The 24,380-nt window shown below is 43.6% G+C and overlaps 1 protein-coding gene across 2 annotated transcripts; it reads right to left on the bottom strand.

Annotated features, from left to right (window-relative positions):
* Positions 1 to 1,555: 1,555 nt before the first annotated feature.
* Positions 1,556 to 23,689, bottom strand: LOC136555367 (glycerol-3-phosphate acyltransferase 3). Of its 2 annotated transcripts, XM_066547959.1 has the most exons (12): positions 23,486 to 23,689; positions 14,299 to 14,371; positions 8,286 to 8,556; positions 7,737 to 7,811; positions 7,148 to 7,237; positions 6,861 to 6,954; positions 6,333 to 6,448; positions 5,176 to 5,231; positions 4,624 to 4,709; positions 4,086 to 4,214; positions 3,529 to 3,608; positions 1,556 to 2,709 (listed from the first exon to the last, which is right to left on the bottom strand). In XM_066547959.1, exons 1-12 carry the CDS (start codon positions 23,624 to 23,626, stop codon positions 2,583 to 2,585), a joined length of 1,338 nt encoding a protein of 445 aa, XP_066404056.1. In that variant the 5' UTR covers positions 23,627 to 23,689; the 3' UTR covers positions 1,556 to 2,582. The 2 variants fall into 2 exon arrangements, with proteins under 2 accessions (XP_066404056.1, XP_066404057.1); XM_066547960.1 differs by lacking the exons at positions 14,299 to 14,371; positions 23,486 to 23,689 and adding an exon at positions 12,709 to 12,804.
* Positions 23,690 to 24,380: the final 691 nt, after the last annotated feature.

Here is a 24,380-nt window from a genome sequence, read left to right as displayed (position 1 = left end):
AGTTATTGATCCAGCTGCAACTTGTTGGGGGATAAGATTACATTCTATACCACCTTCATTTACCTATACTGGATCCTCCTACAGCTGCAGGTTCAAGAAACCTCAGCTTATTCACCTATATAATCTCAATTAAGAAATTACTGCATGATGCCTCTGGTCATAGCCCATGACACTCACGCAGCTAAATCTACACATTTCCTTGACGAATTCTCTCCAAAATAAGGCAGATTTTGTTAAAAATTAGTTCAGTGGAAACTATTTGTAATTAAGTCACAGAACTCCCTTTGGCTTCTCAGACATTTCATTACAGCATCATTGGATTACCTTGTCATTACTTTGTCATTATCCTTTAACTTAGCAGGGCTTTTTGCCTTAAAATTCAGTTTTGCCCTAAGCAAGAAGCAAACTGCAGCCTTGAGCACTTTTGCCAAAGCTCTCAATCCTGTTGCTGTAAACACATGCACCTAACAGAGCATCCAAAAAACCACTGCAGTTCAGTTACTGATGATTAATTCGAAAAGCAGGAGGAAAGCAAGAGGGCCCATAAACTGGCTGTGAAGGTTCTCTTAGGAATCATGTATTTAAACCTTCAACCAGAACAATTCTTGTTCCATCTACAGAGAAATACATCATAATTGATACCTTATAAGAAATATTAAGATATATATCCCAATATTTATACAGAGTAGATTTTTAAATGTGTTACCTTAACTGTATTTTACATATGTAGGTATATAAAACAGGCAGGCATGTTTTTGTAGGAGCTGTCCTTACAAAGCTTCCTATTGTGAGTGCAATCCAGGAAAGCTCAAGCTCACAGCTAATATCCATAAATTATGACAAATGCTTTCGTTAGCCCAAAGCTTGCATGACCAGTTCATCTTAACAGTAATAACAACTCAGACCACAGCTGAACTCTGTTCACCTTAAGCAAAAAGACTTTGGTATGTCTCACCAAATGTTCAGATGAACTGGTCCTACCACTCTAACCATTTTAACAGAAACAATTTCCTTCTTAAAGGCTTGCCATGCTAAACCTGAAAACACTTCCCTATACATTGGTTTGTGTAAGTGCATAATGGGAAACAGGAATTCTTTTTCTAGGAGACTATGCTCTATCAGATTTTTAAGTTTTGATTTATGGGACAGTAATTTTCTTTCAGCATTAAATTTAATTTATCTTTGCTAAAAGGAAAAGACTACTTAGAAATGAACTCAGCTAAAAATTTAGAAGCTCAGTCCTTTCCCAGTTAGTTACAGATTTAGTTACAGATTCATTAATTGAGTCTCCCTGATATGACTTCATGCTGCAATTTCAAGATGAGCCTGCATGATGAGTTACTGCTAGTCTAACAAGGATAAACACCAAGCCATCTATGTGCCTTAGAGCCCAAGGAGAAGGTAAAAAAGGAAAGAAAGTCAGGGTAGAAATCTGTAGAACTGAACTACAATTGGTCCTTTATGTCATTGATTGAAGTTTCCATGATTCCATGTTAGGTTCTCAGGAAGTATAATTTTGTTCATTATATAGAGAACAGGAGTAATGCCACACAAGACCCATTATAAATATAGAATTTATTTCTCATTACATTCAGACAGCAATATGTTGTAGATTTGGACATGTCACGTCTCATATCAAAGCTGACTTACTGATCCTATGTTTATAGTTGTGATAGCTATTGCTAGCCCAGGAAACACAAGATGTGTTTCTGGAGTGGCTCTCTTGAGAATTTCAAGCCATTAACAATAATTTTTGCAGATGGGCACTCTTGACAATCTACAAAGATTCATCTGTCATAGCCTACATTATGCAACCTTTACTGTGCCTTACCTTTACAGCTCCAGAGCTCAAGAAAGCAATTTCAACAATAGCAATGGACAGGGAGATTGAGGACTTGCCCCTTATCTTCCCTCAGGAAGCAGTTCTCAATAAAGTCAATACCATGTTATAAGGCCACCAAATTCCTCACATTCCATGGTCTGTGCTTTTGGCAGGGCAGCTCCTTTCCCATCCTGTAGGGTCTCTGCAGCCCTTGCTTCCATTCCCTCCTTGCACATCCAGGTGCAAGCTAACAAAAAGAGTCAATCTCACAGTTCTGACAACATCCTAAAGCATGATTTAAGTCATCTACAACAAAAAATCTGTGAGCAACAGGAAAATAAAAAGACAAAATTTTGTTATGTTTAAACCTTTAAAGTACCATGAAAAAGAGGTATCTTCACAAGCAGTGTGCTGACAGCATCTGTTCACTGCACTTCCCTTCATTCTTACCAACTCAGAAAAACTGGGGTGTTTTTTTCATCTTCTAACTCTGTGAGCATTCAGCCTGGGAATACCAAGAGCTGCAGTGCATCATCACATGAAGATGGAGAGGGGCAGGATAGTGAAAGAATGAACAGAGAAGAACACAGAGACACTGCCCTTGGCAGGCTCTGCACCAGCCATACAGAGAATATGAATACACACAATGAAGGATTTTGCTGTTTTCTTGCTCTATTTTTTGACAGTTTTTTTTTTAATTAAAAAAAACCACATTCCTGCTAAGGCTGGTTGTGCAAAGTTACTTTTCAAGAACCATCATTCAGTCTGACTCAGTTTCTGCAGACAAGCTTCCTACTGATCCATTTCTCACTAGCATTTTGCTGTAGTTCTTCTGCTGTTCTTCTTTGAAAGTATCTTTGACTTTCGCTCGTTTCAGTCCTCCATCCCTGGAGCAGAGAAAGAGGGAACAGTAAACCATCAGGGCTGTAATGGCTATTGTTATCAAACTATACATTACATTAAAACTCTACAGTTGACTAAGGTAGGTAATAAAGGCTTTTCTTCAGAACTTCTATAATATTGAATTTTAAGCAGGTTTATTAAAACCTTTACTTTGAGCACATAGCTTATGCAGTTCAAATTTTGAATTCAGCTCATTAAGGCAGCCTATTCATGTTGGTAACATGCTGTACCTACAATAGAAATCTTTGGCAGCCTGGGATGGTACTTCCCCAGACTGTAGAGGTAGTCAATTTTCTGCAACACTAGAGCTGTGTCTTGCCTTATATTATTCAGAGCTGGGTCTCACAGGTCTCATAGTTGAATCTATTTTCTTATTCTCATCATCTGAATTTCACTCTCAAGTTTGTGTCACATGAAATCTAGGCATTATCCTGCTACTTACTGAGACAGGCCATGAGAAGTCAGAGTAGAAAGTCTCTAGACCTGTTTAATTTTTTGTTGTTCATCAGATTTGCCAAGAAATTTCACTTTTGCTACTTAATCTCAACATCAGAAACAACTGTGAATGGACCTACTTCAAAAGCATCAAGCCTTTAGATAAGACACACTGCATGCTATGTGCTCCAAAGACTTCATACATCTTTTACCTTCACATATGTGCATGTGAAGTTACTCCATTGCTTTCCCTGAGTGGAATAAAGTGATGTTCAATGTTATTTGTCAGAAAGCTAAGGATGGAAGCACCTATCAGTCAAACTAATCACAAATAGTCCATGAATTCTAACAAGGAGGGCATCACTCACCATGGGAGTTCAGTCAGTCCTCCCTGGCGAGCAATGGCTGACCTCACTCTGTTGGCAAACTGAACAGCATCTTCATCTTCCTTCAAGAGCCACAAATTCAACATAATCAAAGAGAGAAGTCAATGGAAGCAAACTTTGATAACATTTTTTCATCTGTTGTCTCATCAAAATAGCTCACTTCCAAACTACCCATTCCTTATCATGCCAACATCATAATCTGGTGCTCCCATGTGACAATAACTCATTTTTCCCCTAGAGTGTTGAAATCAGGAGAAAATTTTGCTTCAACAAGATGGAACATTACCATTATTGCTAGTGTGAACAGCAGTGTATTTACTGCTATCCTTTGTATATTTGATGCATTGCTGATGGTACTAAGCTGCATCAGGAAAAGGAGACTCCAATCATACATCAGTCAGCACTGACAAAAATCCAGTATAAAACTGATTCGGAGACATGGGGTGGGCAGAGGTTTTGGGGGAAAAAAAGAGTAAAAGTGCACTTGCAGACACAGTCAAGTTTTTAAATAGCAGTCAGGCAACCAGATGCAGGATTACCTTTCTAACCATTGGGGGCAAGTACCACACATTGCAAACGATGGCCCAGCTGGTCATTATTCGCAGCAGATAGCTCACGATATTGTATTTGCTGCTGTTCCAGAAGGCATCTCCAAATTGAGGATCATACTGCAAAGGATCACAAAAAACAATTGATTAAGCCTTTCCCCAGATCATCACAGACCTGGGATTACATAACAGAACCAGCAGCAGACGTCACCCATTTGCCTGAACAGCCAAAAGAATTAAGTCTGCTGTGAGCAAGATGCTTCCCTTCAGCACTGGGAAGGACTAGCTGCATTTCTCTTCCTTCCAACTTTCTGCAGGAAGGAGCTGACCCCATCAGGCCTACCAGCCAGGCTCTATAGGCCAAAGGACTTAACTTTAATTTCAGCCACTTATTCTCCAGGAGTCATCCACAGCATCCACCCAATTGCTACTGTGCTTTTAATAGCAGCTGCATTGAGACAGCTTCCTGCCCCTCTGACAAAAACCCATCCCAAACTCTGAAATCAAGCAGCCAGCTATTTCCACTTACTTTGATTGCAACAGGATAGATTGTCCCTCCTATTTCAAAGCTCCCCTTCTTGAACATCATCACAGATGTATTGTTTATGCAGGTGCCTGTCCAGAAGACAAAGTCATTGCTTCACACAGTCATTTCAGTGCAACACAACATCCACAGACAGGTCTTACCCATAAAGAGCTTGCATTTGCTGCTCACTGATTTAAGCATCCCTGCTTACTTTTAGCCTTTGTTTTGTGACTGACTCCCTGAATGAAGCCAGAAGGTGTGCAAGACAAAAATCACAATGCTGCAGTTAAATCTGTAGGACAGCAAATTAATAATCTCAGGGCAAAATAAACAATCTTCCCCTTCTTCTGCCTGCAGCTTCTGCCAGGAGAAGCAACGTCCAGAGACAGTATTGTGTTGTCTCCATGTATATTCATCTTATATTAAAGAAGAAAACCAGGAATGCCCTAACATAGTTGAAGCCAGAGGTGAAGATAGATTTGAGCAGCAGAAGCCATGAAAAGAGAACAGGGATGACATCTACACTGAATGGAGATAAGTAGTTCAGCTTCTTACCTTCTGGAAAAATTAAGATTGGGAGCTTGCTTTTATCTGCCACATGTTCCCTGAGTCTGTGGAAGCAGAAGGAAAGCTTAAAAAACAGCTCCTTTCCACTCTTCTTTCCCCAGGCAGGTGCATTAAAAATACCTTTCTATATTACATATGTATGAAACCAAAGCCTTTTACTAGACACTAATTTGCACTTGCCTTTTTTTCCTACAGAAACTGAAGCTTTGGGCCTGCCATCCCTTAGGGCCCTGAAGCACTACATCGATGCAATATCCTGTTTTCTTTGCCCTGCATTATTTTACTAATGACTGTCAGAGAAGCCAACAATTATATGCCATTAACTAACTCTGATCCACTCAACGTTCAAGAAATTGCCTAAGAAAAAAGCATATTGATGCAGTGGTCCATCTAACCTCTGCTACTTAACTGCATATTCCTTAAAAGGGGACTTCTAAATGCCTACAGCTCAGTACTTGAATAACACTTGGACAATTTGGCAAAACTGTCCTTCTGTGCAGAGGCCAATAAACCAGTGAAGAAGTTAACCCATCAAAATTAACCTAAAAAGTTCTCTATAAATTAGGAACAATTTTTATCCCTGTACTACAATGTTCAGAGGTATGCTTTTGGTGACATCCTGCAGACAACCACTTTTGTACACAGCTTATATCCTTATAACAAGACATTTTGCCTTTCACCCAAACAAATAAGGCTTTTTATTTCTAGTGGTTCACAATTTGCAGTGATACTGAGTTTTTGTAACAAAAATCCAATTTTATCATCAGTATTTCTCTTCAACAGAAAGTACCAGAATTTAAGTATCTTCACATTGTTTCAAAGTACACACCTGAATTCATCAGCCATGAATTATTATGCTGATGGCTTCCCAACTGAGATGTTTTGTGACAGTCTGCAATCCAAAGCTTCCCAGAACCTTTGGTCTAAGCCATGGCACGCTGCATAAATGCTTCAAGCCTTCCCTGGTGACCTGGGAACCTGACATTTTCACCTCAGTGTACTGCACCAAAGCCCACACAAGCAAGCACACTCAGGTCATTGTGAGTGATGCAGTGTGCTGCACACCACCCCTGTAACTCATTCCCAAATCCAGGTCTTTGACTGCCCAATGCCTCTCCAGGGAGGCAGCCCAGCACACATCTCACCTTTTTGTCACTAGATGGCGGTCCTTCATCTCAGAGCGCTCGAACCAGACGTGAGGACAGGCCTTGACCGTGGCTCGCTGGATAATGCCCATCAGCCCACCGTGAACCTGGCCCACCTGCAAGCCCAGCGAAGCACATCAGTATGTGAGACACCTGAAAGGCAGAACTTCCTCCTCTCCGCCCCTCTAAAAACATCCAACAAACACAAATGCACTGGGAGGCTGCAAGCCAGGATTGAGCAATGACCACAGAACTGTTAAAATGCATTCACTTGAAAGAATCGAGACACTCACATGGTGCTATCTCAGGTACTTCAACAGAAGAAGAGTTAGGTATTGACAGTCCAAGGACAACTTCTCCAGCACATAATATAGACCAATTTCAACACAATTTACACTTTTCCCCACTGACCAGTGCTCAAGCAAACATCACTGCTGTGAAAATTAAGTACTGAAGTCCACAAGCAATACCCCACAATCTTTCCCTCTCCTGGTCCCTTTGCTGTGGTTATCTTAGATCTCCTCATACCATTGCATAGCATCCATCATTTGTCAAAATGATCGCATCTATTGGTGATGTATGGTTGGCAACACAAATTCCTCCTTTCTGAGGTCTGTTTTCCCTGAAAGTACATATTTTTTTGTTAGACTGCTAGTGCATTAAAGCACCACATTACACACCAAATAGTTCCATTAAGCTGTCAGGTGAGTCAGCCTCTAGAGTGTGACATCAACTTGCAGCTCAGGAGAGAGCAGTCCCCATTTTCAATGGGATGTCACACACATATAAGCATATACACACTTTTGCTCACTCACTTGTTATGGTAATGGATAGTACCAGACAAAGCTCGGACAAGGATGCGGGAGCACGTGAGGTGAACCACTTCGCTCAGGTAGTTTTTCACACTGAAAGAAATTAGACATCTAAAGCATCCTGGAAAACAGCTAGATGCACATGCAATATTCTCCAGCCTACTCAACACAACTCAGGGCTGAAATCTTCCTGGTATTCTGGAGCACAGATGGATGTTCCCAGCTCTACCACTCACTTGCTACAGCAGCTCAGCTAAGATACATCATGCCCTTGGCACCACTTTGCTAGGCAAGGCTGTCCTCTCTCTGCTGGGTGTTTTTTATCCCAACACTACTGCCTGCCCTACAATGTCCCATTTGAGTATCTCATGCCAGCAGGAGGAACCCATCAGAAATCATCAACCTCAATGCCAAGACTGACAAGAACCCAACCCCAGCCCAAATTCAAAATGCCACTAAAACAGGATCCACAAATTTGTGGGTGGAATGGACTATTGCTAGTGTGTTATAGGTAAAAATCTGCCCACTCCTAGTCTTCAGCTGTTTGAACTGATGCAATTTGGAGAGTTCATCCCTCACACACAGTACCTACCTGCCATTTGGCAGCTGTCCCACCACAGTTGTTCCTACAATCATTGACGTAATCCCAATGGCAGCGAGGCTAAAGCTACAGACAAAACAGACATTAAACCTAAGTAAGTAGCTTTGCTCATTGTAATAACACCTTGCCCTCTTTAAAATGGAAAGGGATTGCAGAAATTCAATTATTCCTCAGATACTTGACATATGCAGTTCTCTAACTCAGCAATTCCCTAACTTGTTGCCTAAAGTCATGGTGTAGCAAAGGCAGCAGATCCAGATATTCCCATGCACACAGTGTCAGGGAGCTTTAGAGCTTACACTCATTTTGCTAATACACATCGACTTAAGGGAAACATTCATGCAAAAGATGACCAGCAGCTCTACTCTACTCTCCACAGCAAATAAGTGCTTCTTAACATAAAAGGAGCCTTTAAGCAAGTTAATATTTTATATCTGCCAATGCTGCTTTTGGGTTAAAGAAAGCTGAGATGACATTTACCAAGAAAGCACAAATTTACCCATTCTCAGGCTGACAAAACCCCTCAGCACCAGAGCTTACCGTAGGGGCAGCAGGAAGCAGTACCGCACCACCACCCCAATGACCCACACAACAGTCAGCCTCAGGCTGATGTAATGGAAGTTGACATTAGTTCTTGTGAGCAGATTCCAGGAGAGCAGCTCTTCTGAGGAAAATCGCTGAGTAACTTCATCTTCCACAATAGCCTCAAACCCCTTTCTGCAGAAGTAAAAAATGTGGGAGAATTCGAAGTCTGCTCGATGCAGAAGAGCAATTTCTTTCTCCATAGGCGTTTCATCCCTTTCAATGATACCTTGGGAAGAAAAAGGGTAACCACCTGAGAAAATAATTCTGTGATGTAACTAACAGTCACCCTCCAGATCACAAGTCACTTTGTATTACTCAAGAAGACAAATTTATTGTCAGAGCCCCTCCTAGGACAGGAAGAGAAGCCGGGCAGCTGACCACAGCATACCCTGCAGGAGGCCACTTCCAGCTCCCCTTCCTCACAACAACACCTTGAGCAGCAACTATATCAAGCTCTGTTACCTACTGAACATGAGGCAAGAAGGCAAACCCTTTCCCACCATCTGGCATGTTCTCAAACTTTATTCAGGACTTTCTTATGCTTCCAGAAGAAACAAAGTGAGACCTTGGCCTTTTCATTCCCTCCTGTGCTCTGTGTATTTAAAGGCATTCAATCTCCTTGATGGAGTCTTCCCTATTCCCATCTTGTCTGACATTCTGGTGTCCCACAGCCACAACACTGCCAAAGCCCCAGACCACAACAGTGTGCATGGACCAGCTCTGAACCAAACACACCTCCCTGCCATCACAGCACAAATATTTTCTGTAAGCAGACCACACTATTTTTATTTTACTTAAACAAAGAAAAACTCTCCAAAACACTACATCAAAGAAAATTGTGCTTAGAGGAGCCTTGATTTAGTTCAGCACTGGCAGCTGTTCCAGCTGAACTCTGACTACATAATGCCTGGAGAGAAACCTGGAGAGATCACAACTGCAGTGCAAACAAGAAGTATTCCCCTTCCTCCAACCTGTTAATTTTTTAAGCTTATGGTCTGATAAGCACAAATTTCTCATCAGAGCTTTCAAAGGCAAGGATAAATTGTGTAAGCTAAACACAGATCAAGTAGTTGCTTGCTTGTAAGCAAGTCTGGCTCCAGAAACTGATGACCAAAGAATCTAGAGTAACAGTTAACCAGAACAACCATCCCCTGAGACTCAACTTGGATTACAGAGGTCCAAGTTCAAGTTGCCACTCTGTCAGACACCCTCTGATAAATTGCATAATCTCTGTCCTTCCATGCTGAGTTAAAAAAAAAGGGAAAGGACATAGCACCCAATTTCATCAAGCTACTAGTAACTTTCCACATCCTAGAATGTGTTCCTCCCAGTTAAGTCTTGTCAGCAGAAAATCTCTCAATATATTTCCTGTGCCAATAATTGTAACATTTAAATTACAAGTGACATGGAAAATCTTCTCATCACACATACGGATATGGCACACATGGGATAACATGGGAAGCTTCTAGATACAAGTCCCACAAACCACTGAGGTAAACACTAAAGAAGAACAACACTGCTACAAAACCCACTGGCACCTTCAGCTTGGAACCTGGCAGGCAGAACTCCCAATTGTACCAGCAGGCCACCTCACTGCATTGTCCTATGACAAGCCTAAAAGTATAAACCATTACTATGGCACACCCAAAAAGCCACATGCTCTTCAGGATCTAAATTATACAAACATACATCACATCAAACACTTACCAAAATAGACTACACTTATGTCATATGTTAAACCCAAATCAGAGCTCTAGCTTTTGATTCAATTTTTCTCACACTCAGAACATCTCCAAACGGTGAAATATCCAGGACTGTAGATGACTCAGTGCAACCTGTCTGCTCTGTGCTGCTGGAAACAGGTTGTAGGCAAGAAACCAGGGGAACGCTCCAGCACCCATCACACAAGTACCACCCCTCTCTCTAGTTTCCAGAGCTGGGAATGTTTCCTCCTTATCCAGCTGTTATCCTTCCCCCTTGTTCAGCATCACTCACACAGCCGGTCCATCTAGCTCCAGCTTCTCAGCTGAACCCAGCTGAGAAGTTTATCACACTGCTAGAAAGCTGAGATAGCAGGGCTGGAATGTCCAGCCTCATCAGCCTGTGCTGTCCTAGTCACATAACACCCCTATGCACCAACTGCCCTGCAGCTTTGGGACAGCTGCTCCAAGCCAAGATCTCAGCAGCACGTGAAGGTATTACAAACAGAATTACACACATGCTGCTCTCTCTGGTGACGTACCTAGCCTTCTTCTAATCACAAGTCACATTTAATGGCCTTTAATCCCTTGGCCATAGGCAGAGCTGAGCTGGCCAAAGACATCCCTATGCAGGAGTACAGCAAACATTACTCTCAACAAAAAAAAAAAAAACCCACAGCACTAGCCCCAAGCCTTCAAGCTCACATACTCCAGTCAGGCTCAAATTTAACACCATCTACTTACAAAGCAAGTAGATCTACTTAGTAGTATCTAGTAATTATCTCCTTAGTAGTATCTACTTATGTAGTAACTAGATACTACTAAGATTATTTGCATAAGCTTTTCTTTTATTGAATGTAATTTTCAAATCTCTTATTGGCATTTTTGTCATTTTTAAACCCACCACATTGAAGACAACACAGCCAGCACCCACACGGAGAGCTGAGAGCTGGTTATTCAGTTGCAGTGAGATAGACACCCACCCTCCAAGCCAAGAGCTACCACTGGGTCCAGCACACACTGCCCTCTAACAGAGAAAGATCTTGAGGTGACAGCATCACATAATTCCCCATGTAACTACACTAGTCAACTTTTCTCTTGAAAGTATTGCTATCACACAACCAACACAGGGGCACTGGCAGCCCTTTCTGCCAAGAGATGTAAAGCACAGTGGATTTGATGCTGCAGAGAAAGGTGGTGTCTCTTCAATCATGTCCACTTGGTTTTGGGGTTGGTCTTTTTTTGATTGATTTTGTTTTTGGAAACATTTTGTTTGTTTTTTAACTGAGGGACAAAATTTCAGTGTTTGAGGAGGACCATTTTTGCTCTGCCAGGGAACAGGAAAACTTGACTTTGAACATAAAGTCAAGTGCTCCATTCTATCCTGACACAACTCCTAGTACTGGCTGAGTGGTCAGGGAAATCATAAGAGATGATATACACATCCATACAGCACTTACACATAAGTGCATACACACAGAGAAACATTCACCTTTACCCTGTTTTAATCAACTACTCTGTAATTCATTATCAGCAGGAGTTTCTCCTCCCTCAGTAAATATTGTGTAATGCAATTGGGCCTCTGTCTGATCATGTTCTGTCACCTCAGCAGACTTATATAATGCACTGTTAGACCTACACCTGCCCTGTGATGCAGGGCAGATGCCCTCAAGTACTTTCTTCCGCAGCCAGGAACTCCTAATCACAAGTCAGTTACTCCTATGCTTTAAAAATTCCCAAGAGCAAGATATGGAGCTCAGCTTGGCATCACATGTCTCCCCATACTTTCTCAAGTAAGGAACAGTTAAGATTCCAGCTTCCAGCACAAAGAGCCACCTCCAGTGGGGAAAGATTTTAACTTTTTATTTCAGATATATGAAGGACATTAAAAACGGCTTCAGGCTACCATTGTGATTGTGTATCCCCATCCCTAAGACTGCTTGAACATAGCCTGCATGCAATCATCTATATTAATTACCTCAGGCCATTTTTACTATCTCTAATGGTCCTCCAGACAGCAAAGTACACTCCGCTTTGTGCAGGTTCTGAACCACAGCACATATTAACACGACACGCCCCTCAGCTGCAGGAGAAATAGCTACTTGTAGCTTTTTTTTAAAGATAGTTCAAAGAACAATCTACTAGCTAGGACCTCCCTCCCTTGATGTCTGTTTACTAGAGAAGAAATAACTACGCGTAAGAACGATCAGATGTCTAGGAGGATGACAGCTCCTGCTGTGCAGCTAAAGCAGCACAGTAGGGTCTCTTGCCGTCTCACTGGCCCATGATGTGATGGGGCACCATCAGCCTTACAGGAAGAAACAGGATATCTTCCTGCATCATTGGCAACCTGGGAAGCAGACAACATGTCACTGACAATTAGCTGAAAGGACTGCTAACCTTGCCTTTTCCCCCTTTCCGCCCAAAAAACCCCACAACTTTCAGGACACTGGTGAGTGATATAGGATGTACTTTTTCTCAGCCACTTGTAAGTCAGCAACTAAGCAAGACAAGTTTTAACCTGTTTTCAGAGGTGCTGTGCAGTACCTCCAGTTTACTATCAGAGATGCTGACATCTGCTGCCACGGAAGCCAGTTCCACACCTGGCCTGCGGACAGTGCGATCCCAGTGTTTGCAGTATTGATAAGCATATCCCTTTGGAGCTGAAACACACATACCCGGCTCAGCAATTCAGTCCCCACTACTGGATCATGTTCACATGAGCTAATCCACAGGCTCAGGTAACAGCTGACTTGTCTGCTAACTGGCAGGCTGGGCCTGCTTCCAGTTGTGCAGCCTAAGGAAGGAACACACAGAAAATGCTCACACTGCTGCCAAATGCTGTCAAAATAGAGCAATTGAATAACAAAACTGAAGCATTCAGGAACCAGGAGGAAACCAAGTGCTGACTGCTTTGTTCAGCCTTCTCCTGTTTCCAGGGCAAACTCAGACTTCTCTTATGGCTCCAAAGTCATAAAGACAACTCTGACCTACTACAGTCTACCACAACTCACACATGGTATGGGTTAAGATATAGTTAAAGAACTAATTTCAAAACCAGGCTAAAGGAAGAAAAATGAAGCAACTTTTCAGCTGTCTTTCTACAGACAATGAGTGTAAGAAGTTTTGCAAACACTGATACTAACTCCAGAAAGTAAAAGGTCAACAGCAGCAGACTGAAAAAAAGACATGCCCACTATACACTTTCAACTTGCAGTCCTACCACAGAAAAAGCACTGAGCTTGGGAAAGAAAGGTGCTGTCCAACAAACACTTAGACCTCTTCAGAGAATATTTAAGTGCACTCTAATGCTGTTAGGACTGAGATAGCTTGCCAGCAACCCTAGAAGCATCAGGGTAAAGACAAATTTCAAGAGGAAAACAAACCTCATATTTAAACACAAAAATTTCCATCAACTAGGAACAGTCTCCATCTTAAGCTCTACTTTGTTTTGTTAAATTTCATGTTGTTTCATGCCCTTCATTTCCTCATCCCCTAATTTTTTAAAGACTCAGTATGAGCCAGTAAAGGCAGCATTTTATACTGCAGGAACTGTTTGCTAGCCAGTAGCACTGCAAAACAATTAGATATGTAAGTGTGCTGGTTTTCAGTGGGGTAGAGTCAATTTTATTCAGAGTAGCTGGTATGGGACTGTGTTATGGATTTGTGCTGAAGACACAGTTGATAATATAGGGATGTTTTTGTTATTACTGAGCAGGATTTACAGAGCCAGGGGCTTTCCTGTTTTTCCTACAACCAGGCCGATGAGGAAGCTGGGGGTGGCTTGGGAGAGTGGGAGGAGACACAGCTCAGACAGGTGACCCAAAGCAACCTTCCAGACCATATGGCATCATGCTCAGAATATAAAGTGGGAGGAAGGAGGCATGCAGGACACTGATGGTGTTTGTCTTCCCAAGTCACTGTTACCCATGATGGGGCCCTGCTCTCTGGCCTGCCCATGGGAAAGCAGGGAATTCATTCCTTGTTTTGCTTTGCTTGTGTGTGTGACTTTTGCTTTCCCTGTTAAATTGTCTTTATCTCAACCCATGGATTTTCAGGCTTTTATCCTTGCAATCCTCTCCCCAGTCCCACTGGGGCAGTGAGTGAGCAGCTGCCTGAGGATATACCATGACTTTCAGTGAGCATGTAACACCCACCTCTTCTCAGATTATCTCATGCACACATCTAACTGCTTCATTTGAGAAGGCCTCAGTACTCCAACATCACAACATTAGTCTCATCAATGTGACTTCACCCCAAGCTCTCACCATTGGCAGTAGGAGTCCGTGGCACCTGCGGCTGCGGCTTTTTGGCGCCTTTTTGTAACCGGATAGTGGCCCACTGTTGAACAGAATGAAAATATTATTTCACAAATGCAGTATTCACTTAAGGAAAAAAGTCACCAAAAAAAACCCCAACAGTTAGTCAAAGACACATTGTGATTTTCAAAGAATATCTTCATCAGGTAATCATCATTCATCCTCCTCAGATGTGTCCACAAACCCCAACCCATACACAGTTCTTATGAAGAAGCTCAGAGTAATTAATAATAATTAAAAAAACCAAACCAAAACACTCAGTGCTAGTCAGTACTTCTCAGCTCTGCTCTCAGTCTTCAGAGAGCCACACCTATTTCAGTTCCAGTTCATAGCCACCAAGAGCCTGAAAGGCCTTACTCAGCCTTACTACTGCCACAGCAGCCACTGAGTCCAGGCCACATGGAAAGCCCCAGAAGCTGAGCTAGACCCAGGACACACACAGTACGTGTTTACAAAGCTGACAGACATATCACAACCCAGACTGTCTACTTTCAGAATTTCATCATACTGAAGCAAAAAAAAAAAAAAAAAAAAAAACAAAAAAAAACAAACCAAAAAGTCCTAACTAGCTTAAGTGAAACTGAAGCCTGCACACAGCTGATTTCACTCAAAACCAAAATCAGCATTTTCAGTCATAAGAAATTTCAATTAAATTCAGACTCAACCCAAAAAGGATAGCACCCAAGAACTTCCCAAGCTGAACAAACCTGACATTTCCCTTGACTCTGCAATTGCTTGTTTCTTGGCATCTTCACAGAATCATAGACTGGTTTGAGTTAGAAGAAATCTTAGAGATCACCTAGTTCCAACCCCCTTCCATGGAAAGGAACACCTTCTACCAGATCAGGTTGCTCAGAGCCCCATCCAGCCAGGTCTTGAACACCTCTAGGGATGGAGAGTCCACAGCTTCTCTGGTCAATGAGTTCCAGGTGCCTTCTCCAGGCTGAACAACCCCAGCTCTCTCAGCTCTCATTTTGAAGCTCTGAGCAGCAGGAAAACAGGCCAATTCACCAGCTTTGGGGTGAGCTACACATAGCCCCTTCCTTCTCAGTTCTGCTGCTGCTGAGGCAATAGCTCTTCCAGGAATTAATTTTAACTGGATACATATTGAAGCTGCTCCCCTGACATTTGTTGCCTCCTCACTCCTGGAGATACAGCTGCCACAGTCCCTGAGTTTGTTGGACTTGCCCATGCCTCCTGTGCAGCAAACAGTAGGAATAACTCAGTTTTTCTGTGGTACTCAAGTACTTTCAGTAACCTTCTGGCTACATTCTTATCAGTATTGTGACCATAAAAGTTCTGGGAAATACCAAACCAAAACAATGTTCAAGGACAAACCTATTCAGAGCACTGTCATTTTACATTTTGTCTATGGAATGGATTTGGGGGTACAGAAGGACCAGCAAATACATTCACGCAATCATTTCTGACCAGACTTGAATCACTGCATTCAACAAATTAATATCTCCACAAACAGCTAAGTCACTTATAAGTCACATAGAAGAACAAGAGCATATTTGGCTAATGGTCTCAGCCATACACAGCAGCAGAAAAAAAAAGTTTTCATCTTCCAAATCCTCTCAAAGGGATAATTAAAACCTGGAAGAACACTTTGGTGCTCAGAAAGAGAATGCAACACTACCTTCAGAAAGCTCTTGCTACAGAAGTCCTGCAGTTATGGATTCATTCTAGACTGTGTCAAAGCTTGAGCCTCAGTACAAATCACGAGGACACATGTTATTGAGACAGGCCTTTGTAATGCGCAAAAGCTTGCAATACCCCCTATACTGCAGTATCTTGACATTTTGCTATGCAAAGGAGGCAGTGCAATCTTCCCAAAGCAGAGAAATTGCAGGGTCACGTAACTCAAGTCAGTTTCTACATTTATCAACCCTATTCAGAAAAGCCCATTTCTTCTTCCGAAGTGGTCTGACCTTTGCTCCTCATGTCCATCTAACTCCAGAAAGGTGCAGCAACCCACCTAGGGGATGGAGGAACAGTGGCAAAGAGAAAGCCTGGAGAGGACAGTCCCCTTTGCACTCTACCTGTGCCTTCCCAGGAGATGGGAGCACTGGCACAAGCCTGACAGGAGCATAGCATCATGTACAAGGGTTGCACAGTGTATTCCAGAGGACAACTGACTTGTGCCCCACAAGTCAGTGGCTGAGGCATTTTTACATTCCATGCCAGGTCTCTTAGGGGATTTAAGCACACTTAATAAAATAAGCAATGATGAGACCAGCTCTCCCTCTTAGTCAGGAGCATTTGGGCATTTCTAAGGACCCACATCTATCAGATGACACAGCAAACAAGTTTTAAGTTCTCTGTCAGCTTTCTTCTTACCAATCCACCATATTTCCAAAAACTATCTATGTTCCAGCAACCAAGGAGTAAGAAATTAGAAATTTTTAGTTAACATCTCATTCTTTCACATATTCTCAGGCACCTGAATTAAAGGCACTACCATCAAAACCAGAATCTCAACTTTGATCAAGTGAAAAGCTTGTTTATATCCAGGCTGGGAAACAAAAGAGACACCACCCGCACTAATGTGAGTAATTCTCCTTCCTTCCTGCTAATCGGGGATATGTGCCATCCATCGCTGGTTCCTCTGCTGAAGGACAACAAGGTTATGCTATAAAGAGCTATCACAATGTCAGCTGATCCATCCCACAGAGGGGAAAACAACGTGTTTGTGTATTAGAGATCAAAGCATGAAACAATTACAAGCCATAGTCTCCCTTCTACTCAGGAAATGAGCAAAAAGCAGACTGGCAAGGCTTTTGGATCTCTCAGTAACACTGGCACAAATATAAGTGGCTTCTTCCAGCTGGTGCTGAGCTGGCAGTACCAAGGACCTTGGTTCAGACCTGTGTTTTTAGTAGGGTTTCTTGAGGCAGCTTTGGGGAATAAGTATAAAACACCAGGCTCCTGAACAGATTAAAAATAGTTCTACAGTGGGGCTACCCAATGGACTGAAAATGTAAAGTTAGAAACAGCATGATCCCAGAACTACAAGCATCACCACAAGTCTAATTTTGAAACTTTAGTATCATAACTGCTAATAAGAAAGTAGCTTGAATGCCTTAATTACACAATGCACAATCTGAAGATACCACACTTCACTAGGCAAGGAAAACATCAACTTTTCAGGGGAAAGTTCTCCCTCCTTATCCTCCTAGAAAAGTCCTCTAATTTACCAGCACCTTTAAAATAAAATCTAAAGTGGCCAAAAGATCAAATTCACTTACACATCACTAAGCAACTGCCACATATAGAGGACCTGTGCAGTACTTGAGAAAGATATTTAGCAACTGTCTTATCTGGAGTTAGGAAGGGTTTTGGATATCTCTTGTGAATGTGTGATTTTTGCCTCTGAGGTCTGACTATGTCCAAAGCCAAGCCTGACATGTCATTTCATGAAAGCACATCTAGACATTTTTTGCTGGGATCAAAATACAAACCATTAGGAACACCTCAAAGTGTTGCCTCTCCCCCTAAGGAATGGGGCTCAGCCTTTCACCTCATTTACCACCTTTACACTACTTCTGACTTAACAATGTTCAACAATTTCTTGGAAGGGAGAGATGACTGAAATCTGCAATCACATAGAGACAGACCACTGGGGTTCCTCTTTTAAAAGCACCGCTGGATCAGAGCCAAAAGTTTATGTGTAAGTTTAGGTGAGCACTCCTCCTTGGAATCTCTCCAAACCTCAGTAACAACAGAAAGATTGCAGAGCACATCCCATGCAATGCCACCTTGTTTAACACAGCAAGATCTGCATGCCAGTTACTGAGTTGTTCTGTGTGAGGAAAGAACACCAACACCACCAAGAGGAGCAATCATTTCCGAGTCAGGGCAAAACGTCCTCTCTCATCTCCCATGCACTTCTTATTCTGATGGGACACCCTGGCACCGCCTCCAAGGAGCTTTCCAAATTCTTCCACACACAGGAGTTGCATAGCAAGTCCTTCCTGGTGGACAGGTATCCAATGAGCAATTAAGAGTCCACCAATGGCATCAGCAAAAGGAATGCCAAGCAACTTCTTTTACAGCAGCTTCACAAACTCCTACTTCAAGGCAAGCTCTGAATAGAGCTGCTGTTATTTCTTTTAACAGCATTTGATTATTAACAGTGCTCACATGCTGTAAAATTGAGAGCAGTTTCAGACAAGAGCTGTTGATCTGGAATATGGCGCATTAATTACTGATGCAACTACAGCGAAGGGCCACCCTCAGCTCTGCCAATCTTACTGATATACAAGGACTCTTGATTTTTAGATCTGTGGTAAACATATATAAAGGCCTTCAAAGGACTGAGGTCTACATTAATACAGGCCAAGGATTTACTTCAAGATTCTGCACAAAATTTGCTAAAATATTATTCCAAAAGTCAGCATGAGCCCTTGTTTACAGGGTGCATCATTCACACCAGGCATGTCTCCAAGACATGCTTCTCATTACCATCTGAGCTGGCAGCTTTCAGAGCTCTCTCAGATTCTCCTCTGCCCAGCAGTCCTTGAAGGATATCAATTACACAGACAGAGGCCTTCACTGACTCTGTGCAACGACATTAGTCAGCAAAGTTTGCTGCTGAGGCCAGTGAGTTACACAAGCAGCAGTCAAAGCCCACAATGATTCATCTATTTATCAGCTTCCATCCTCTTCTTCTCCATTCCCTACCCTCACGCCCAGCACCACACAGAATCCTGATGGTGACTTATGGGAAGAAGCTGCAGCCTTGCATACCTAGGACAAGAGTATCAGTCCATCCCACCGGCCCTGCACAGCTGCAATCTCCAGTTTGACCAGAGGCACTGAGAGTCCTTTTTTCATCATATCTAGGTCCATTCATATTGCCAAGGTCATCTGCAACACAAGGAACTTGGGCTTAGCCTCCAGCTACAGAATAATACTACACTCTTGTCCAGCAAAAATATATTCTCTACAGGCAGCATAATACAGTATCAGAAATTGCTTCTGTTACAAGGGGCTGCTGTTAAACCCTGTTGGGTCAGTTCTAGGACTCGAACAACACCTATAAGTGCAGCATCTGCTGTGCATTACAGCCAGCAAAACCAGCCACACAAGAATCACTCTCTCTGCTCACCACAAGCCCCCACAAAAAGCCTCGAGAGACTGGGAAGGGGAGTGCACAAAAAGTGCTTGCAGTCATCAACAAACCATTAGTCCAGAAATGGACAATAATGTGATGTTAGTTAATAGCCAAGTTGTTTGTTTCCTGACTCAAATGTGACCTGAACACCTCACTTCCCTCAGGCTTTCTTGTTTCTTCATGTTTCGCAACCACACAGTTTTAAAAACACATGAATTTTTCCCATTAGAAAGGGCAAGAAGGGCAGTCTTTACAAAGTGCTGCTGACAACTTTACTGTCTCAGACAGCAAGGCACACCCCAAAAAAACCCCATCAGACTGGAAAAAAAAAAACCCAGTATTTAACAAGGTGAGCTGCAATCCATCCAAGCAGAGATCATCACTGGGGGGGGTGCACTGCTACTGCCAAATATATAGACACACTGTCCAAACTAGTCCTCCAGATTTTCTACAATCTGATGGAATTAGACAAACTGATCCTATGCGACAGTGACTGCTCTATGGGCCTCAATGAAAGACAAAGGACTTGCTGAAAGGCTGCATTCTCCAGTACTCAGCAAGACACCTCCAATGGCATGTTTGCAGGGGCCTCGGCAGCCCCAAATCATACTAAGAGTTCACAAGAGGAATGGATTAAGACAGAGCATAAATGAGACCAAGAGGTAAAAATGCACTAAATTTAAAATTGGAAGCAATCTTTTGATGTTGAAAAACAAACAGGGAGCAATACAGCATGCTGTGATGACTGCAAGAGACAGTCCCCAGCATTTCAGCAGTAGAGAATATTTCTGTGGCAAGAGACTTGACAAGCATCAGGACAGCAGGTGCCTAGTCCAGACTAGCTCCTCATAAGGTCAAACAGCTGCTAGAGATCTTTCTGCAGCAGTACTCCCACATTTAAAAAAACTATATTAACATGGTGCCAGAAATCCTTCTATTAACACTGGAAGGAAAGCCACAGACAAAAATGAGCAAACTCCTAAAATTTTGTTGTGTTTGGTAAGGCAATTCAGAAGCAAGTTTTCAGGAAAACCCACATGATGGGAGAAGCAGGCTTTCAAATAGCAAGTGCTGCCTGCTGTACTTCTTCAGCACAACTTTCTACACATTTTACCTTATCACGTGGAAAGAAATACAATCACATAGGAAAAAATATATCCATATAAGGCTGGTAATCCCTAATGCAGTACTTAAGGGTCAAATGCAACCCAAGAGCAGCACATCCTCATCTGTACATGCTGTGTTTTCTTAGCAGCAGGTGCTTGCTGAGGCAGCTCAGCAGAGAGAAAAATCTATTGTGCACCAACTGATGTCCCTTGTCAGAAATGTCAGATGGTCAAAGTACAAAAACACTTTGTTCCTAAAAGGAGCTTCCCCCTCCCTTTTCTCAGATCATGCTTGCAGCACCAAGAACAAGCTTCTGCCCTCCTGAAACAAGCAGAAAAAGATATTTTTTTTAATTGGCGGGAAAAAATTCAAGCACAAGCCCCCATCATCTTAACTTGCTCCATCCCACAGCCTACACAACTGAACACCACAGACTCATACTTGGATGTTTTGTTTTGTCTGATATGACCTGAAGAATCACAGCAAACTCTAGAATTGTCTCTGAACTGTGGACAGACTTGGACCCTCAAAACAGACTGACTTGAATAAAGCAGACGCTGTAACCTGACAACACAGGCCATGTAGGAAACAAACCACAGTCACTGTGTCCTTCCACTACAGCAAGACATGGGATATAAACAGGCAAAGCCAGGGTATCCCCTGGGATGCACAAACAGCCACCACTTTTCAGACAGTTCCTGTAATCCAGCCTATTAAAGAGGCACCAAAAGCAGCAGCATCTTGACTGAACACTGTGCAGGTGCAAGCACCCACCCTCCTCCTTGAAAAGAGGGGAAAAGGCCTGAGGAGATCCAGGGCTGGGAGTGGAAGAGGAAGCTATTAAGTTAACACTGCTGAAAAAGGCCTCAGCCATCAGAGACTTCAGCATCCTGTGACTTCACAGAGCCAAAAAGCTCTTCTCAGGAGAAAATGTGCACACTCAATTCAACATCCCAGGGAGTCTCAGACACTCAGCTAGCAGCACATTTCACTGTTAACACGATAGCTATTAATAACTAACCCCTATAAAAGAAATACACCTTCCCAAATTATTTAAACAACCTACTTCTTAAAAGTCTGACATGCAAGGATACAGTACTTTTCCCAATATTACTCTGATTTATTTCCACAGTTTAGGTATTATACATCAGGCCCTCTTGCAGGTGCTGCTCCAACCTGGCTGCAGACAGTCATCCTCTGTCGGGCTTCTAACCAAGACAGACCTGTGAGCAAATGAAGAGGAAACATCCCACAGCAAACCACTTCCTTTCAGGGATTATCCCCATGCAAGTATTCTGAGGACAAAGAATTCATAGGCAAAGCAAGGCCAAGTTGAGATAAGCTGAATACCTGGGTGGATTGAGCTTCTTCACTCTCCCATAGCAAGTCAAATTTAGCTGACTCTTCTCAGAATACTTTCCAATTTTTCATTGCCTTTTCTTTATGGATACATTATTTAAATCATATCTATGTCCAATATAATTATGTATTAATAAAATTTTTAATATATTGAGCAGCATGCAACTCCAGAAAGTATTTAATGCAAAAGTAATGGTAACTCGCAAGGTAAGTCATTATTTCCTCCCTTAGGCAATAGGAGAGCTCTCACAATCAACCACCATCAATATGCTGCCAGATACTTCTCCACAATTTTGCCCAAAACATTTTGAGTCACCTCTTGTTGCAACATTTGATGACACTAAAAAATAATGATTAATGATCTACTAATAAAGAATGTAAATTGTGGTTATTCAAAGGTGAAGGCAAGTCATCCAAACAAGACTATCTCACTAGGCCATCTGAATTGCTCCCTGAGGCCAGGGTAATCTTTACCTCCTCAGCTCCTGCTATTCAAATCTTTACTCCACTAACAATTGCATCTTCTCTCCTCAACATTTATCCTGATACCATTCACAGTCCCAGAAATTACTTAGGGCAGATTCATTCTCACCCAAAAGCCTAAAAACATTTTGCCTTAAGATGTATTTAACAAAGGCTGATTTAATAGATGGATTTTTTTAGCCAGGCACTGAAGTACACAAACAAGACTTGCCTAAAAACCTCGAAGAACAAGATGAAATTAGACAAAATCTACTTTCCATAGTCACATAGTGATGCACATTGCATAGCCACTGACTGTACTGTGAGTCATTTAATTTTTCCTCCTTACAGCTGTTTCCGTGGTTTGGGTACCCCTCCTCCTTGGAAAAAGCATAGTAAAGATTCAAATCTGATCACGTCCAGCAACAATTTAAAAACACCCTTGCTCACCACTACCATTAGCTTCAGAAGGAGGGTTTTCACACACATACTAAATATGTCCCATGCAGAAAGCAGTTCCTCTGCGAGAAACTGGCTATCCCTGAGAGAGAGAGAGAGAGAGGCAGATGGCAACTAAAGCGTTGGACATGCTCAACTTGGATGGGAGTCCGCGTTTCTGAGCATCAGCCCTTCTGGCATCAGACCTTTACACCCTCCGAGAGCATGACCCGGCATCATTTTCCCCAGGTGGAGCACAGCTGCCACAGCGACAGCCTCGCCCAGGCCATGGTACAGCCTTAGGTAACAAGGTTTATTCCGCTCTCCTGCGGGTCCAGGGACAGCACTCCAGAGCCTACACAACCAGAAATTTAACCAGATCTCCAGTTTTACTTGAGGGCTTTAAGCCCGAAGCTACAGCCGGGCAGAGCTGATGCCAGTCAGGACGTGACCCACCCGCTCTCCTCTCAGGAGGACACGATGGGACCGGAGCGCTCAGACGCCCCTCCGGGATATCCACCCCCGCACACGCCCCGGCCGGAGGGAGCCGTGCCCAGCCCGCCTCGGCCCGGGGGCAGCGAGCGAGGCGCAGCCCCGCGGGGAACGCAGCGCCAGGGACACCCCCCCTTCCCCTCCAGAGCTCCCGCCTACCTCCAGCGTCTTCACCAGCACCCACATATAGGCTTCAGAGATGCCCAGCGAGATGCCCAGCGCCGAGGGCAGCACGATGAGCCCGAGCACCACCGCCAGCCACACGGCGCCCACCTGCCCCACGGCCCACACGACCTCCATGGCGCGCAGGGCCAAGCGACTCCAGCGCCGGCAGCGGGGCCCGGACAGCGCCGCCTCCCGCCGGCCCTAAAGGCCCGCGGCCGCCCCGGCCCGCCTCGCCCCGCCTCGCCCCGCCCTGCAGGGCACCGTGCGCCCGGCGGCCGCTCGGGAGCGGCTGGGCCGGCTGGTGCAGGTTCGGAAGCTGTGCGCCTCGGGAGAGGGCGCCCGCGGAGCGGGAAGCTGCCAAACCCGGGGTTAGCGGACGGCTCGGAAGGCTCCTGGTGTAGGAAAAATGGCTCCAACGGGTGCGGGCGGGAGCGCGGCGGCGCTGCTGTGGCCAGCCGGGGGCCTCGAGGCAGCAGCGTGGGCTGAAAAGCCGTAGGAAGGCCGAAACGAGCAGCTCGGAGGGCAAAAATGAAAAGGAAAACTGGGGAAAGCTCGTGGGTGTGTGAATATCAAAGAGGACAAGGGAAAGTAAAGAAAGGAAAAGGGGCAAGATCTGCACTCGTCCACCTGTGCTTTTTTCCTGACTTGAGCAGGGAAGATGGATTCACTTGGAGTCCGGCTCCCACCCCGGCGTTAGGCCCTCTCCAAGAGAAAGGAAACTTAGTGGCAACTGCCTGGAGGAGGGTTTGCCTGCCCCGGCCTGCGCACAGCCCGTCCCACAGCACTTGGCGTGACACAATCCAAGAAAGCGGTGTTAGCAGAAAACGGCTGAAGAGGGATGTCAGCCCAAAGCATCCCGGGGAAAGGGAATAACACAGTCCTCCTAGAA

Source organism: Molothrus aeneus, chromosome 4 (assembly GCF_037042795.1).
Source record: "Molothrus aeneus isolate 106 chromosome 4, BPBGC_Maene_1.0, whole genome shotgun sequence".
Classification (NCBI taxonomy): Eukaryota; Metazoa; Chordata; class Aves; order Passeriformes; family Icteridae; genus Molothrus; species Molothrus aeneus.
Note: the sequence above shows the minus strand (reverse complement) of the source record. Positions and strands in the feature narration are given on the sequence as shown.

Coding starts and splice junctions, on each gene's coding strand:
- LOC136555367 (XM_066547959.1), bottom strand. CDS start 23,626: ATGGAGGTCGTGTGGGCCGTGGGGCAGGTGGGCGCCGTGTGGCTGGCG. Junction 8,557..14,298: donor ACGGACTCCTACTGCCAATG/GTGAGAGCTTGG, acceptor TTTCTTCCCAAG/GTATCATTGAAAGGGATGAA. Junction 2,710..3,528: donor GGACTGACTGAACTCCCATG/GTGAGTGATGCC, acceptor TCTCTGCTCCAG/GGATGGAGGACTGAAACGAG.